We start from the raw sequence: 18,109 nt of genomic DNA, 5'->3' as shown, positions 1-18,109 counted from the left end.
GAGACCCGTGGATCTTGCGGGGTTAAATTTATAACGTGGGTTGGTCGTATCAGCGGTATATGCAATACCCCACCCATCGGTAATGTATAAGAGGTATTTTGGATGCCGTTTTATGTTAATAAGAAATAAGAATCGTATAAATGGGACATTTATTTACCTTAAATGCTACTGAAAAATACATTAAAAGAATTATAACGCTGTGTCATCTCATTTTGTCGTGATTCTAAAAGAAATTTGGAATTGTGTATCCCGGAAGTAAACATATATAACGCTGCGTGAGGAGTGCGCGGTCGTGAGAATTACATATGCACTGCAATTGCACTGGTGGTTTATGTAACTAAAAGAGAGAAAAACACGGACAGTCTTAAAAAAAAAAAATTAGAATACATGAAGAAAATTGATAAATAAGATAGAAAATTGTTAAATGACCGTCGTTAATATACGATATTAAAAAGGGAGAACATTCTCAATATGGCTTTCAGTGCGTCGAATCTTCGTTAATTCCAATGAACTGAGTGTGATGATTACGAAAAACCGCTGCATTTTTTTTTTTTTACACAACTGGGCCTGTCGTTTGATTTTTATTCACTCAAATGTTCATGTCATCCGCTTAATTGGTGCAAACTTAAACGGTTTGATAGTTGACTGACCAATGTTACACGCTTGTTATGCAAACAATCTTATTTTGACACGGTACTGATTGCCTAATTGTCACATGTCTACATGTATTCAAACTTTAACAAAGGCGATACGCAAACAAGTAAGCTAGTAGACAATTATTGATTTTTGTCACAGTTGTCATGGCAAAGGTGTTAAAGTACAGGTACGTGTAGTTTTAACGCTGGTCAAGATCAAATTAAATAACATCCGCTGACTCAATTTTTTTATTTATTTTACCCCCGAAAATTCCGGAGCCAAAAGCCTACCGCGTTAAAACGAATACCGCGGTATATCGAGTAGCATTATAATGGGTTTCGAGTGTATGTAGTTTATACAGCGAAATTTGTTTAACAAGTAAAAGTATTTTTGCTGATAAATGAGTAAAAACAGCAATTATTTAATCACCCTGGGACTAAGGTTAAACATCCCTTCAGTTTTTACGTACGATACCGATACAAGTGTTATATAAATGTGCTTATTAGATATTTCAAACATTATTTCAGTTACGAGTTGGCAGTCGTTTAGCCTAAACTTTTGTTCTTGTTTTCCACAAATACCTAACAGCCTCCCAGTCTAGAGCAGAGGAGGAGATCAGAAGTCATCAGACATATTCCATTCTCTCATATCATTGCAGAGAACAGTTCCTTCACAAGGGGACGGATATAACTCATGACTTCCAAAATTTTAATCTTGTACTTCATATGCTGAGTAAATCAGGCAGGGTCTTTTAATTACAGGTTATAGGTAAAGGCAGTGAAAATAAGGAAGATGGCAGCATAGATGAGAAATACCTGATTGCCACATCAGAACAACCAATTGCTGCCTACCACCGTGATGAATGGATACCCACCGAGTCTCTGCCCATCAAATACTGCGGCTACTCTACGTGCTTCAGACAGGAGGTTGGATCACATGGCAGAGATACACGAGGTATCTTCAGAGTACATCAATTCGAAAAGGTAATGGAGTAAAGTAATAGGAAATCACATGCAAATCAAAGTCAGCTTTTTTGTTAACATGATAAATAACTGTGATGTATAGGTAAAGCGAGCGGATCACCATACTGACAAACATAATATTATTTTGCACAGTGAAGATCCATATTTCTTATATGTGGATAGTACTGCTAATGGGTCAATGTTTGGACATTTTCTGTATAAACAGTTCATAACTTAAAAGACCATTTTGTTTGTTTTAGGTGTTTCTTTAATCCATGTGCTAAACCTTTGTTACGGAAAATGCAGATTTTAATTAGAGTGAGTTTTGGCCTTGGAGAATTTATAATTGTGTTTTGTTCAGAGTTGTCTCCCTTGTAGGTGGAACAGTTTGTGCTGACATCACCTCATGACAACAAATCATGGGAGATGATGACTGAGATGATTACCAATGCTGAAGAGTTTAACAAAAAGCTCGGAATTCCATATAGAATAGTCAACATAGTCTCGGGTATAGTCACTTTTAAATTTTTTTTTTTATAACATTGTTTGTTTAATTAACACGACTTTTGCTCACATTTAGTATTATCCCCCTTGACTCCATAAAAGCAGATTTGGTAAAAAAAAGGATTTAAAAAAAAAAAAATTACTATAAGTATTTTATTGAAGGATCATCAAGAAACTTTACATAAATTGAGATCACTAAAGGGCAGTGGTGCGTTTGCAGTTCATCAGATCACTTAAGTAAATTTAAAGTTACAGTGCTCTTTAATTGTTTTATAATCCATGTTATGGATAATTTCTGCAAAACATTCCCACAAAATAATCCACTGATCTACTTCGGTTTCATTAGCTCAATAGGGAGAGTGCAGATCTCTGGATCTCAGGGTCGCAAGTTTGATCCCCAGATGGGGAATATGTTCTCCATGGCGATTTGATAAAAGACATTGTGTCTTTGTCCTCCACCACTGATTCATGTGGGGAAGTTGGCAGTTACTTGTGGAGAAAAGGTGTGCACTGGTACATAATCCAGGAACACTGATTATGTTAACAGCTCACAATTACTGTTACATAACTGAAAAATTGTTGAAAAACAGCATAAAACTCAAAACAAACAAACAGATGTAAGGTCAAGGTCAGATACTTTACCATATTGACACTATGCCCCCAGGTAGGGCCATCACTGATTGAAAATTTTGTATTGATGTATTAAATGGGGAAAAAAGGCAGTATGTGGATGTAGCAATAAGACTGTTATAGGAAGAAAAATTTGCTTGACATAAGTTTAATATTAGATAACACTTCGTACCCTTGTAATCTAAGAAGATTTAAGCACTGCTGGGAATCACATGATTAAAATAATCTCTAAACCAAAGTTATATTTTGAAGAATATGAATTAATTTCCTATCATGATAAGATATGAAATTTAAACATAGCCTAAAATATGACTAATGAAAATTGTTAAATTATTATGTAGTTGACAACAATGATAGATATCCTGTAATTACAAACACTAAGGAAATAAGAAGTCTCAGTTTCTTGAAGTGTTCCAGATAATCAGAAGGTGATTGTGATTGAAATCTATGTAGTTTTAGGATACATCTATGTCAGGTTATATTCATTTTCTTTTGAATATAGAAAGGAAATATGTTTCTTTAATCATAGCTATTTTGGCTTCATTTTATTTTTTTGACAGTATCAATATTTGAAATTTCTGTATCAGTACCTCCTCACATGCTTTAATAGCTCAATAGGAGAGTGAAGATTACGGATCACGGGGTCATGAGTTGCCCAGGGCGAGGTGTATGCTCTCCATCACAATTTAAAAACAAATAACATTGTTTTTGAAATCATTCTTCCTCCACCTCTGATTCATGTGGAGAAGTTGGCAGTTACTTGCAGGCAAAACTGGTTTATACTGATACAGTATCCAGAAACACTGATTAAATTAAATGCCTGTCGTTACATAAGGGAAATACTGTTGAAAAAACAGCATTAAAACAAAAACAAACAAACAAATCAATACATGTTGTTTTAATCATATTGTCAGTACTAACAGTGACAGTCCTGCCATCAGGAGTACCTTATAGAATAGCTCAGTCCTGGAGCCTTAAAAGAATGAATTTTCATACCCCAATAGAGTTTGAATTTATGGTGCCAGCACCTCATCCATTGACTTTCACTTGCATTATATATCATATGTCACTTAGATATTACCAGTCTGAGATGGAAGGATTGTTTTTTATCTCTCATATATATACAATTATCACACCACTACCTGTAACTTTAGTTTCTCAATTATTAAATGTAATATGTATCAAAGAAAATGTCTTACATAAAACCTACAGCAATATAATGCATTATTTCATAAATACATTCCATGCATGTTTATCTCATGAATAAGGGTATCACTGGACAAAAGATTTAAGAAAATTACTTTGCAAGTACTAGATTGGTGAGATTTAAAGATAAAATACACCCATTGATACATGAACTTACAATAGAGTATTTGTTTATAGGTTTATTGTCCTCTTGCCAAGATATTATCATACAGAAAGATGTGCTGTATTGTGAATAAATAATGCATGTAAACAGTATGCATTTTCCTATTACAGGAAATTTGACCCACACAGAATACTTACGCCCAAATTCTTTTTTAGGTGCACTGAATAATGCTGCTTCCAAGAAGTTAGATCTGGAGGCCTGGTTCCCGGGATCTGGTGCATACAGGGAGCTGGTTTCCTGCTCAAACTGTTTGGACTACCAGGCAAGAAGGTTGAAGGTCAGGTATGGCCAAACTAAGAAGATGAACCAGGAGGTAAATACGTATATACTGCATATAGTTTACACTATTCTTTGATACACTAAAGCATAGTTTATTATAATAAATAATGTCATTTTAACAATCTGATTTAAAAATCTTGAGTCATTTTAACTTTCTAATTTAAGAAGATTTATGGAGATTTTAGAAATCCATGCTATGGAAAAGTGCTTTTTTGCCCTGTGAGATGTGATCAAGGGCTCAGTATTTGCACATAGCTGGCCTGCTTAGCTCAGTAGGGAGAAGGCAGATTTATGGGTTGCAGGGTTGTGAGTTCTATTCCTGAGCTGGGAGTATGTCTTCAGGTTGATTGTGTTTGATATCATTCATCCTCCACCTCTGATTTGTGTGGGGAAGTTGGCAGTTATGTAGAGAACAGGTATGCACTGGTACAGAATCCATGAACACTGGTTAGGTTAACTGCCTGCCGTTACATAGCTGAAATACAGTTGAAAAATGGCATTAAACCCAAAAAACAGATCAGTATGGGCACTAAATCTGGTTTGACCAAAGACCCCTGGGTTAAAAGGCTGACAGCAAACAACACTCCCATTATTATAATACGAGAATCTGTTGTTTTTAAACAGTTCAGTGTAAAATAATAATTGTTTGTAGATGGAATTTATTTGTATGTATTGTGCAGTAGCACATACAGCAAGAAGATACTTAAGATTTGTTTATGTAAAATTCTGAAAATTGCGAAACATTGTTTTTTAAACTTTCAATGTCCATAGCATTATAAGGAAAAAGTGAATTCAAGGTTATCAAACCATTTATAACTGCAAAATGTTTACAGTTCAAAGCCAAGATCTACTATATGTAACAGATGCAAATCCTACCTACACAATTCTATCTGACATTCAGATTGTGTAACAAGATTTGTTGTACTTTGTCCACAGGTAGAGTATGTTCACATGTTGAATGCAACAATGTGTGCTACAACAAGGACCATCTGTGCCATCCTGGAGAACTATCAGGTGGAGGACGGTGTTCTAGTGCCAGAAATTTTACGCAACCATATGCCACCACGTACGTAATCTAATTACCTTTCGATTTATTACGTTATCATTATGATAAACATTTTATATAAAATTTTGTAAAAAAAAAGGTTTTTCAGACTTTAAATAGTTCCATGTTCCTTTATGTCACTGTATATTTAATAAATCTGAACACTATATTTGATAAATCTGAACACTATATTTAATAAATCTGAACACTATATTTTAATAAATCTGAACACTATATTTAATAAATCTGAACACCTCTTATTGTCTGAAATGTTCTTGCGTTTGATTGTGTTGTTACAGGTATACCTATTTAACATTTTTACACATGTGGGATTTAATGTAATTACAGACCGTTTTGGAAATAGTTATTAAACTTGTAAGGCCTAAGATAATAAAACTTTTTAGGCCTAAGATTTTTAGACTAAGTTTTGAGAAAAATTGTCCCTGAAAAAGTAAAATCTTACTTGAAAAATTCTTTAATTTTTGTCTCATGTGTTCTGTATGAACAGTGGCTTAATAACTTATGCAGTTCTTATCCATTGTTAACCAAACTTAGTCAGAATGTTTATAAAACCAAGGTAGATAACCAGCAGCTTAGCTTTTGTTGCTCTGGGACTACGATTCTTGAATGAGCCGAAATCGAGAAAATTGACAAGCTCAGTAGGATATTTTGAGAATCAAAAGTAACTATGATGAGACTATACTATGACAGTTTGGCACTGTTATTGAAATCAAATGTTGTTGAATTAGTAACAAAGATCATATTTGATGTAATTCTAGAATACAAAGAAAAAATACCATTTGTGAAACCAGCTCCGATAGATGAACAAGAGGAAAAGAAACAGAAGAAAGGAGGGAAGAAAGAAAAACCGAAGGATGTTTCAAAGAAAATGGATGAGATGGCAATTGGTGACAACTAAATCATGACAGAAAGAGTGTGATTTTAACTCTCCACTTAAAAAAATGTGATATATCTATTATTGTGTGCAAGACGTTGGTACAGCAAGTGGCAGATATATATTGATTACTTTTAATGACATATTTTGAATTAAAGTTGCCGGAAATTGCATAGCATACTAAAAATATTCCGTTATTATGTTTTACTCTTATTATTCCAAAGGACAAGAAAATTAATATATTTTTTCCTATTTTTCTATCTTGCAGATAGGTAACCAGAAATTGTTTAGGTTGTAGTTCCTTTTCTAATATGTAGGTCATGTCCCAGTAACAGCTATATTGAGCAGTCACATAATTCAATATGAAATACACAAGATAAAATTTTTTTATCAGTGTATTAAACTTTGGGTTTGTGATTTCGCTCTTACAGCAACTTTAGATTTATGTAAAATAGATTTACAGAGAATTTTTTTATCAAATTGCATTACAAGTCTGTTCTTAATTTATTTTATGTATTTTGTGTGTTTCAAAAAGAAAGGAAAACTGAAAAGAATTTTATAAATGTGATCATGTACTAGAAAATGAAGCGGTAAAGGTTTTGGTACTGACTTTGGAAGGGTGACAGTGATAGTTACCCTCTCCATTTATCTAGAAAAACAAACTAAAACATTGTTTTGTTATTTTCTTCCTTGTTTTGAAGTTTTTGCAATATTTATATTATAATGTGTTTACATGTAGTTAGGTCAAAAGAATGTCTGTTTCTGAGCTTTCAGTTAAAAGCAGTTGACCAGTTGTTAATATGGCTGTTTCTTCTTTTGTTACTTTGGTAGTTTTGGTTTTGAACAGAGTTTAAACATGATTTTTAGCTCACCTGAGCATGAAGTGCTCAAAGGTAAGCTTTTGTGATCACCCTTTGTCCGTCGTCGTCCGTCTGTCGTCAACAATTTGACTGTTTACACTCTAGAGGTCACAATTTTGGCCCAATCTTCATGAATCTTAGTCAGAATGTTACCCTCAATTAAATCTTGGATGAGTTTGATATTTGGTCATCTGGGGTCAAAAACTAGGTCACCAGGTCAAATCAAAGGAAAAGCTTGTTAACACTCCAGAGGTCACAATTTTGGCCCAATCTTAATGAAACTTGGTCAGAATGTTACCCTCAATAAAATCTTGGATGAATTCGATATTGGGTCATCTGGGGTCAAAAACTAGGTCACCGGGTCAAATCGAAAGAAAAGCTTGTTAACACTGTGGAGGTCACTTTTATGACTGTATCTTCTTGAATCTTGGTCAGAATGTTAATCTTGGTGGTCTCAAGGTCCGGTTTGAATCTGGGTCATGTAGGGTCAAAAAATAGGTCACCAGGTCAAATCAAAGGAAAAGCTGATTAACACTGTAGAGGCCACATTTATGACCACATCTTAAGGTAGTTCTGCACGTTTTGATCGAAATTGTTTCTACAATGTTGAATTTAATTAAACTCTGATTTTTCAAAACTTCAGAATATACCTAGAAAATTCAGCAAATAAAAAAGATAGGGTCGCGTGTTTGATTTTTTGCTAGACTGATTTGAAAAATAGGGACCTCACGCAATACTTCATAACGGGAATCTATGGGAAAATCATAACATTCATAACATTTTCGTGTATAGAAATTTTTCTGCAATGTAGATTTTGATGAAACTTCTCACAATTGTAAATAAAGACATGGCCTATGATTTGATGAAATAAAATGTATAGGTCCGTGTTCTTATTTTTGAGATATTTGACCATGATTTAAGTAAACTGGACATTTCACGCTAATTTTAAGAAATTATTTTGTATTATTTAACGTGTGATATGTTTTAGTATCATATTTCGACTTTAGAAATATAGCAACAGAACCACTAATAAATTTACTCACAGGTTGCGATTAATCCATAAAATGATTTTCATTTCCGTACGCTGAATCCAGTCTATATTCTACGTTTTCCGGAAAAATGACGTTACGCCATCACTTCCGGTTTATCAAACGTGCAGAACTACCTTAATGAAACTTTGACAGAATGTTGATCTTGATGATCTATAGGTCAGGTTCAAATCTGGGTCCGGTGGGATCAGAAACTAGGTCACTAGGTCATATCAAAGGAAAAGCTTGTTAACATTCTAGAGGTCACATTTATGACTGTATCTTCCTGAAACTTAGTCAGAATGTTAATCTTGATGATCTTTAGGTAAAGTTCGAATCTGGGTCATGTGGGGTCAAAAACTAGGTCACCGGGTCAGATCAAAGGAAAATCTAGTTAACACTTTAGAGACCACATTTATGACCATATCTTAATGAAACTTGGTCAGAATGTTTATCTTGATGAGCTTAAGGTCAATAGGTCAGGTGAGCGATACAGGGTCTTCATGGCCCTCTTGTTTGTTTAAGACACGTAGCGTCGCCTCAGCTCCACAATGTCCAAGCTGACATTTTGAAAAAAAAAAAATGCATGCATATCATCGGTAAGGTCTTTCAAAGATCTGCATTATGATAATACTTAGAACATTCTTACTTGATATCAAATGAGAATTTTATCATACTTTAAAGTTGTTTTTCCCCAAGGTGAACTTTTGACCTGTTTAGAAAGCTGTGGAATTGAGGTGATGACAGTGTTATTGCTTTTATTGTAGTGTTAGTTAAACAGACTTATTTTCTGGATAATGGAAGTTTTGCGTTTTAACCAAATTTAACCTTTAGCCTGCTGGCGGCAAGGTATTCTGCCTTTGCGACCAGTGCAGACCAAGATCAGCCTGCACATCCATGCAGTCTGATCATGATCTGCACTGTTCCGTTATTCAGTCAGTTAATTTTCAGTGAACACCCCTTCAAATAATTAATGGTATTGTCCAAATTGAAAGATGGACCAGTCTGTTTTAGAAATTTAACAGGCTAAGGGTTAAACAGACTTATTTTAGTTTTGCTTTTTAACCGAATTTAATTGAGACTGTTACAGAATAAGGAATATGTTGTGCTATAAAATCTAATGGAGAAACTTTTTAACACAGTTGTTTATTTTAACTTTAAAATCATACCATGTTAATGTATTGTGCATAAAAGAATAACAATATGTCATCAGTTCATATTTATTGACCAATTAAAACGTACTGTAAGACATGTGCTCTGCTTTTTATGATTGAACTTCAATGATTCTGGTATTGTACCGGGAAAAAGAATCAGTTTGAAGTTGTGCTATAAATTCGATGAAGAGAACAGCAAGTTTTCATTCTATCCAGTTAAGCTTTTGAAATTATAGTGGCAACATAAAACACATGATTTTTTTTTATCGGGATATTTATGTCTTCGGAGACATATTGTTTTTGCCCTGTCCGTCTGTCCAGATGTCACACTTCATTTTTCGATCAATAACTGGAGAACCATTTGACCTAGAACCTTCAAACTTCATAGGGTGGTAGGGCTGCTGGAGTAGATGACCCCTATTATTTTTATGGTCACTCCATCAAAGGTCAAGGTCACAGGGGCCTGAACATTGAAAACCATTTCTGATCAATAACTTGAGAGCCACTTGACCCAAAATGTTAAAACTTAATAGGATGATTGTTCTTGCAGAATAGATGATGACCCCTACTGATTTTGGGGTCACTGTTAAAGGTCAAGGTCACAGCAGCCTGAACACAGAAAACCATTTCTGATCAATAACTTGAGAACCACTTGACCCAGTATGTTGAAACTTCATAGGATGATTGGTCGTGCAGATTAGATGACCCCTATCGCTTTTGGGTCACTCTGTTAAAGGTCAAGGTCACAGGGGTCTGATCATGTAAAATCATTTCAGGTCAGTAACTTGAGAACCACTTTACCCAGTATGTTGAAACTTCATAGGATGATTGGTCGTGCAGATTAGATGACCCTATCGATTTTGGGGTCACTTTATTAAAGGGTAAGGTCACATGGGCCTGAACATGGAAAACCATTTGGATTTATATCTGATCAGATATGTCTTGAGATCACAATGCAAGAAGTTATGTACTAATTCTAAAAACATACCAAAGAAGGCTTATAAAGTTTTACTTTCGAAGTTGCGAAAAGAAACAGGAAGCTCAAATGTGCCGTTGATCATTCTGACAGTTGACATACAAGTCAAAGAATATATAGAGTCTAAAATATGCTCTATAATATGTTTTTCCTATTAAGGTGTCTATGGTGTAGTGAAATGGCATGAAATAATACCAGTACACCTGTATCTGCCAGATGTCCTCTATATAGATAACCTATTTTCTAAAAATGAGCTTAAATTATCTTTTGGAATATGGCACCAACATTTTCACATCTAAATGACAAATGGGATAACACACAACTTTTATTCAAAGATAGAATTCCTATCCTACCTTTCTGAGGTTTGGTCCAACAGTTCTACAACTTGCAAAGGACCTGCACCAAGAACAAGACCTTGGTAGACTTATATTGCTCATTCGAGTAATTTGCAGGATGTATGACTGCGAAATATTTTTAAAATGACCCAAATGATATTCATTTTCATAGTTATCTTGTGACATTCCTTGTGATATTCTATAAATATGGTTTCTGAAAATGTAATAAGCAATTACTAATTCATACTGTGACACCTGTTGAAAAATGTGATATTTTGTTTAACAGTATAATATCTTGGCATTGTTAAATACATAGTGATACTGCACTTAGTCGTCAGACTGTTTTCTTTGTATTATAAGTAAGCTTGCAAACATCTGCGTCAGTGAGACAAGTCACCTCGACATGAAGATATCCCATTTGTCTTAGTTGTTGACTGAAGATAAAATTACATGAAAATGCTCTTTATCATTTCTGATCTTTTGTGTAACTAATAAGTAGATGTATTACTGATAACTGGCAGGTACCTGATACATACCTGTGGCAAGAGTTATTTTCTATCACAAGTTTAGAAAAACCTAAAGAAAGTCTGTAATTAATATTTAAAAAACCTTGCACAAAAGTTTGTAAAATTATTTTTCTAAGTTGAAAGACTTAAGTGTAAAGTTCTGAAAATTTCAGACACTTGATCTTCATGATAATGATAAAATCCTGCCGGTTTAAGAAAGGATTTTTTTTTAAATATAGCGCACTTGACTATTTCAAGAATTGATGCAAGTATGGGGTCAAAATGTTAACCAGAGATTTTCAGATTTCTAATTTCTGTGTCAGAAAAGGGCCATAACTGATCCAAAATCCTTGCCCAAGTTACGTAGCTTGCCTACATATGGAGACTATGATGGTAACAAGTAGTCAATGCTTCAAAGCCATATGTCAAACAGTTCAGCGAAAATATAGATGGGTGTGAAAAACCTAACTGATTTCCAAATTCAAAAAGGGCCAAAATTCAGCCATCTATCTTTGACATAGTTACATTCCCTTCACTGCAGATGGAAAAGTGTTCAAAACTTTCAAAGCTACATGCCAAATAATTTTGACAAAATGTGGACTTGTACGAAAACTGAACCAATTTCCAAGTTAAAAAAGGGCCTAAAACTGGACATGGTGATGGTACAAAAGTGTTGAAAGTTTCAAAGCTATCTGGTATGAACAACTTAACCAAGGTGCGACTCTGATACCGCGGTGAGTAGGATAGCTTTCATTCTTCAAACAGTTGAACAAAAATGGGTAAGTGCATTGTTAAAGAGATGCACTTAACCATTTTATGCCGAGTTGCACTAGTGATAAAAGTTTGATTACAATTTAAGAAATGCTACATTGTACATACCTTTGACAGCAAGGAGGAACATCTCTTTTGTGGCTATAGAACTGAGTGTTCCAAAGATATTGTGCTGCAAAAGTTTTTGTACAGTCACTGTGACTGTTACCCACTTGCCTTAATATCAATCGGGGTAATGCACTGCCGATGGGCAAGGTTCCTGCCAAATTCGAGGATTGTAGGTAAAGTGATTCTTAAAATATTAAGCAGAAGTTTTTGTACCAACATTGACCTTTGGCCAACTAACCTTAACTTCGATAGGGCTTACTTTCTGGCCATTGGCATTGTGCCTGCAAAGTTTGAGGGTCAAAATGTTGATCAGAAATGGTTTTTGTACTAAGTGTGACCTCAGAGCTTATGACCTCTAGTCAGTAGGAGTCATCCTCTTCACATAAGCAATATGCCTGTCCAGTTAAAGGATCACAAGTCAAGGAGTTTTTAAGATATTCAGCAGGAATTGTTTCCGTACAGACAGTCATTGTGGCCTTTGACTCACTGGACTCAAACTCAAACCTGCTCACGGGCAATGTGGCTTCGAAAATTTTACTTTAAGGCATTCTCAAGACATTGAAAAGGAATGGTTTTACAGTCACTGTGACCATGACCTAAGTTAATACAGGTCATCCACTCTGCCAATATAAAGTTTGAGGATCATAGGTGAAAGTGTACTAAATTTATAATGCGCAGAATTGCGGATGCTGGAAAGACAAACAAAATGCACCATCACATAATATTTCCCTTTCGACATATACAATTAGCGCCAATCAATATGTAGCAATACGCAATACATCATCAACAGCAGATATTTTCCTGTCAGAATAAACATGGTGTTCTATATAAAACAAGACATTTATTTTCTACTATTTTACTGAAATTATAATTTACATTATTTGTACAAAAACTAAATGTTCAAATATAACTATCAGATCATTTTAGCAAAACAACAAACAAGTTACAATGAATGCAACAGGAAAGGTGTTCCCTGTAACATCTGACCTTTATGAGCAAGACAACGCAGAAAAATGTCCGCAACATGATTAGCACTTTCACAGTTACCTGCTACAAAAACAAGAAATAAACTGAATCCAATTCATTTGTCAAAGTTTAACCTTAATACTACTTTTAACTTCTTTTAATATGAACCTAACTGCATGTCTTGACACTCCTTATTTAAGATTATCACAGAATTCATCACATTTAGCACTACTGTCCATGTCAGATCTGCTTCCTTCAACATTTGAGTTTGGACTGAAGCAGGTTGCAAAACAACAGTTTGTTGTTGTTGTTGTTGTTGTTGTTAACTCTGCTTGTCATAGTAGTGGTTGAAGTTCAGTCTCAGCAGAAGATCATGGAGGTGAGGCTCATACCCTCGGTCGGCAAGTTTACTCACAACTGAAACAATACACAAACACCATCTATAAGCCCACTTTTAAAAATCCTTTTAGCCTGTCAATTTTCATTAAATTATGCCTACTGCACTATTTATACCGTATTCTTTTCTTGTCAGTTGAAAATATATTATCCATCACATCTCGCCTTCAAATGAGTGCAGTGAATGCTGAGATTTTTACAAGAGAAAACTTATGTACAAGTTTTAAAAAATACTGCAAATTACTTCTTGTGCTTTAATACAAATCAACAAAATGTTTGATGAAATATGTACAAACCTTTGAAGAGGAACGTGGAATGTTCATGGAAGACTTTATATGTATGTTTCATGCGTGCATGATTACTGTGTGTTTTGTGACCGGCTTGGCTGGGGTGCCACGTTCCCGTCACCAACTGACGATGAAACTTTAAGATAAGGCAGAAAATGTCCTGGATAACCTTCATCAATGATGTGGCGTTCTTTGTCAAAAGACATCTGAAAATAATATTGAATATGCCAGTTCAGTAATCACAAAGGAAGCATCCTTGTAAAACTATTCTAACCCTTACCCTGCTTAATTTCTATAATGAACTTGTCCATCTATCAATTTGGACAGTACCATTAACTGTTAAAAGGGGTACTTACCAAAAAGATACTGACTGAATGACGAACAGTGCAGACCATGATCAGACTGCACAGATGTGCAGGCTGATCTTGGTCTGCACCGGTCGCATAGGCTGAATCACTTGCCACTGGCAGGCTAAGGGTTAAACATGAAAATTTTTCCTGTGATACCATTAAAAATGACATATAAATCAGCTTATATTCTGAAGAGTTACATCCCAATTTTCATAACAACTTGGGGGAATTTTATCACAGAAAAACATTTTTCAGGATTTTTGTCAAACAGATATGACTTTTATATAATTTCTTCAACATTCTCACCGATAACCATCAGGCATCAATGAGGTGGAAAAAAAAAAACATGTTATTTTATGTGTGAAGTCGTGCAGACTTTCTCTTTGTATTTTGGTTAAATGATCACTGCTATGTCTGACTGAATGTCTGGAGGAACACTTGTCAAGTAATTTTGTGATTTCTTTTCTAAAAATAGCCCCTCACTACTGTGTGTTCAAAACCTCGCTTGGACTGTAAAATTCCTTCATGTACAGAAGCCACCATGTAAAGCTGAAATGTTTCCATATGACCTTAACTGTGCCAGTGTGACATTAAACCTTACAACAACAACGAGGCTACATCTACAACATATGATACAAGACTTTGTTCTAGAAAAAAATGTTTTCGTGAAAAAGAATGAATATCCTAATTAAGTCTACCTTAACAGGGCATTATCAAGGTATGTACCTTAACAGGGCAATATCAAGGTATTTATCCTACATAAACAGGATATTATCAAGGTATTTATCCTACATGAACAGGGTATTATCAAGGTATTTATCCTACCTGAACAGGGCATTATCAAGGTATTTATCCTACATGAACAGGGCATTATCAAGGTATTTATCCTACATAAACAGGATATTATTAAGGTATTTATCCTACATGAACAAGGTATTATCAAGGTATTTACCTGAACAGGGCATTATCCAGGTATTTGTTATGTTGTTGGTGCAGATCGTCCACATTATGTACATGTTTAGTTAGTGCAGTTTGGAATTCCTGCCACGTAACATCGACAATCTGATGGGAGATATACTCCTGCATCACCTTCACAAACAGCTGCATCTCCTGACGGAACAAATGTAACTCCCGGAACTCAAATAACCGATCCAGTTTGTGTACAATCGCTGAAGAAAACAACATAAACTAAGTACTCAAGTCAGGAAACAATAGATGAGTAAAAAACCAATAATCAGGATGAATTCACAAATGAGATATACCGGTAATACCATAATTATATTAACAATTCAACTGTAAACTACCTGTATTCCTTTGAAAACTATTTAGAACGTATACGAGATTTAACTAATATGAAACACTTTAAACACATGGTCTAAACACATCATGTGTTTTATTTTCTATCTAAGCCTTCAGGTTTCTTACAATGTAGAGAAGTTCAGTCTCCAGCAATTTAATGATTTCATAGATTTTTACTTGGACTCAATGCTGGTTGGCAGAGATCAGTAGGAAATCAATTAACCAGCATTAACAGTTTCTAGTAAAACGTCTGTGATAGGTTTACAAAACAGATGTTCCATGACAATCAGATAAGTGATTATGTATAAATGAATGTAAGATCTTTTTCATATACATCTTCCTGCATCTAGACAAAATTCTGCAAATATTGCAAAGAAATAGGAAAATTTTGCAAGTTATAATACTTTGTCTTCTACCATGCAAATTTCAAAGAAATCTGTCCATTGAATAACTTTTAACACTAATCTTGTATGTTGAATTTACTGCACAACAGTCATATAAAAAGACTGGTGGTTCTACTTAAGCTAGGGCTGTCATCGATAGAAACGATATCGATGTATCAACGATTTTTTTTTGTCGATCGATTATCGATTCCCATTTTCAAAAATCGATATTTTACAGGGAGAAAAAACTACCAAAATAAACACTCAGACCCTAAAAAGCAACTTAAGTTCACAAAGTTGTAAATTTGAATGAATGCAAAAAAGGAGTGAAGGCAAAATAAAAATGAAAGATGTTATCAATTTTTATGTATTTCTTTTATTTCATAAATACAAATACAACACAATCAAACAGAAATATGGAAAGTAGGCAATAAAACTTAAAATAGCATTTACAGGAAGGTATATAGTATTGTATGAACAAATAGGTCATTAATCTAACTTAATAATCAATATATCGATGTATCGTCGATATTTGTCTTCTGATATATCGGTATCGTCAATATGCCTAAGACCCAATCAATGACAGCCCTAACTTAAGCACCTTGTATTTTTGGTCTTCCTAACCCTTTAAGCTAGATGTCAAATTCTTTTTTCAACCTAAATTTCGAGAAGAACTAGTTACCATCTCTCTTGAGTCTGTTCCAGACGTCTTTAAGTACCCAAACAACTCTCTTCAGTTGTAACATGAAGGAAAACACCTGTGAGTACTTGTGTAAACTGTTCTCTGTAATCACTATGTTTAACGGCCACTTTACCTAAACAACACAGAGTGAAGTTTCTTAATAGCAGTGAAATCACATTCAGTTGTTTAAAAACAAAACATGAAAGTTCAAGCTAGCAGTAAGTATCATTTCTTTCGGTTGACTCAAAATGCATCTAAAAAGCAAATACTTCCATTAACATAGTAAAAATAGTACATGTATATACATTTTTCTGCATGTTTTCCATTTTTTGTATTATCTACAACTTGTATAAAAAAAATCATTGTATCCTTTTAAGTGACTCATTCACATTTTTGCGGAATAAAACTGAAGTTCTGCTCAAAGAGATTTAAAACTTGAAATTCTTAAATGGTAAAAGTCACAAGTCATAAGTAAACTTATAAACATATGAGCTGTGCCATGAGAAAACCAACATAGTGCATTTGCGACCAGCATGGATCCAGACCAGCCTGCGCATCCGCGCAGTCTGGTCTGGATCCAAGCTGTTCGCTTTCAAAGCCTATTGCAATTAGAGAAACCATTAGCGAACAGCATGGATCCTGACCAGACTGTGCAGATGCGCAGGCTGGTCTGGATACATGCTTGTTGCAAATGCACTATGATGGTTTTCTCATGGCGCGGCTCATATGAAAACTTGCAAAATGTCACTGTAAAGTGTTAAAATGATTATTCCAACAGATTGCTAACAATATCAACTTTCTTATTGTGGTTTTGCAAATATTTATTTTCATTTCTTTTATTTCTCAACATCAGCTATTTATTTTATATCATTCTGGTGGTAAATAAAGAATCTGCCAGTGAGTAGCATACAACATGATGTAATGCAAACAGACCACAACTTAGCAAAATCCTTTTTTCAGACACCAAGCAATAAATTAACTTACCTCATAGTGGAGCTGTATGCAGTCAAACAGGTCAGGTGACGTTTGTTCTAGAGTCCTAGGTAAGTATTTGTGTATGAAGCTCACATTGTCAGCATACTTGTCATCAGCATTGACAGACAGGCGGACAGCTTTATTGAGACAGTTATTCAGGAACATTGGATTGACAAGATCTTGTGGACGTGGATTGGTTCCCAACTGAAATCAACAAATATGATGTTACTATATACATCCTTCCAAATCATTTTTTGTTGAAACATAACAGCCTCCATTCATTTACCAGAAATATAGGCAAAAAAGAACAGGCATGTATTGTGAAACTTACGTGGATGTGAGGCTAAATGCAGTTGAGACTTAATACATGCTTTTAACATCCATTTCAATCAAAGTCATGAACAGGGAACTGAAAATAAAACTGCCGCTATAAGTTTTCAAAAGTAAATTCTGCTCAAAATACCCGAGTGTTTTATCTAAATAACACAAGTTTACAGATGGTATACATAGTTGTATAAAACACTTGTAATAAATCATATACAATGTGGTCATGTACACAGCATCATATCTTTTTTTTTTTTAAATCTTGTATGCAAAGAAGTCTATCTTGTAAGTTAGCTTAGTTTTCTCTTCATTCATCAGACTGTAAAGCAAATAAGTTTCTCTCCAGTTCATTTCCTGGGAAAACCGGTACTAGTGTTGTGACAGGGAAC

At 34.6% G+C, this 18,109-nt stretch overlaps 2 protein-coding genes across 3 annotated transcripts in view; one reads left to right on the top strand and one right to left on the bottom strand.

Moving 5' to 3' along the window:
* Positions 1 to 9,457, top strand: part of LOC123528893 (serine--tRNA ligase, cytoplasmic-like) — a 35,196-nt gene extending 25,739 nt beyond the window's left edge. For both annotated transcript variants that reach the window (XM_045308960.2, XM_045308959.2), the window contains exons 7-11: positions 1,398 to 1,619; positions 1,977 to 2,106; positions 4,257 to 4,414; positions 5,317 to 5,446; positions 6,205 to 9,457. In XM_045308960.2, the coding sequence (XP_045164895.2) occupies positions 1,398 to 1,619; positions 1,977 to 2,106; positions 4,257 to 4,414; positions 5,317 to 5,446; positions 6,205 to 6,344 (780 nt within the window). In that variant the 3' untranslated portion in view covers positions 6,345 to 9,457. The remainder of the gene's footprint in view (positions 1 to 1,397; positions 1,620 to 1,976; positions 2,107 to 4,256; positions 4,415 to 5,316; positions 5,447 to 6,204) is intronic.
* Positions 9,458 to 12,898: 3,441 nt separating this feature from the next.
* Positions 12,899 to 18,109, bottom strand: part of LOC123528898 (gamma-tubulin complex component 6-like) — a 42,895-nt gene continuing 37,684 nt past the window's right edge. Inside the window, exons 28-32 of the mRNA XM_045308968.2 lie at positions 17,406 to 17,600; positions 16,422 to 16,554; positions 15,010 to 15,226; positions 13,717 to 13,913; positions 12,899 to 13,441 (exon numbers count right to left, since the gene is read on the bottom strand). Coding sequence (XP_045164903.2) covers positions 13,347 to 13,441; positions 13,717 to 13,913; positions 15,010 to 15,226; positions 16,422 to 16,554; positions 17,406 to 17,600 — 837 coding nt within the window. The 3' untranslated portion in view covers positions 12,899 to 13,346. The remainder of the gene's footprint in view (positions 13,442 to 13,716; positions 13,914 to 15,009; positions 15,227 to 16,421; positions 16,555 to 17,405; positions 17,601 to 18,109) is intronic.

The sequence above is a fragment of the Mercenaria mercenaria genome, chromosome 13 (genome assembly GCF_021730395.1).
Source record: "Mercenaria mercenaria strain notata chromosome 13, MADL_Memer_1, whole genome shotgun sequence".
NCBI classification, from domain to species: domain Eukaryota; kingdom Metazoa; phylum Mollusca; class Bivalvia; order Venerida; family Veneridae; genus Mercenaria; species Mercenaria mercenaria.
Note: the sequence above shows the minus strand (reverse complement) of the source record. Positions and strands in the feature narration are given on the sequence as shown.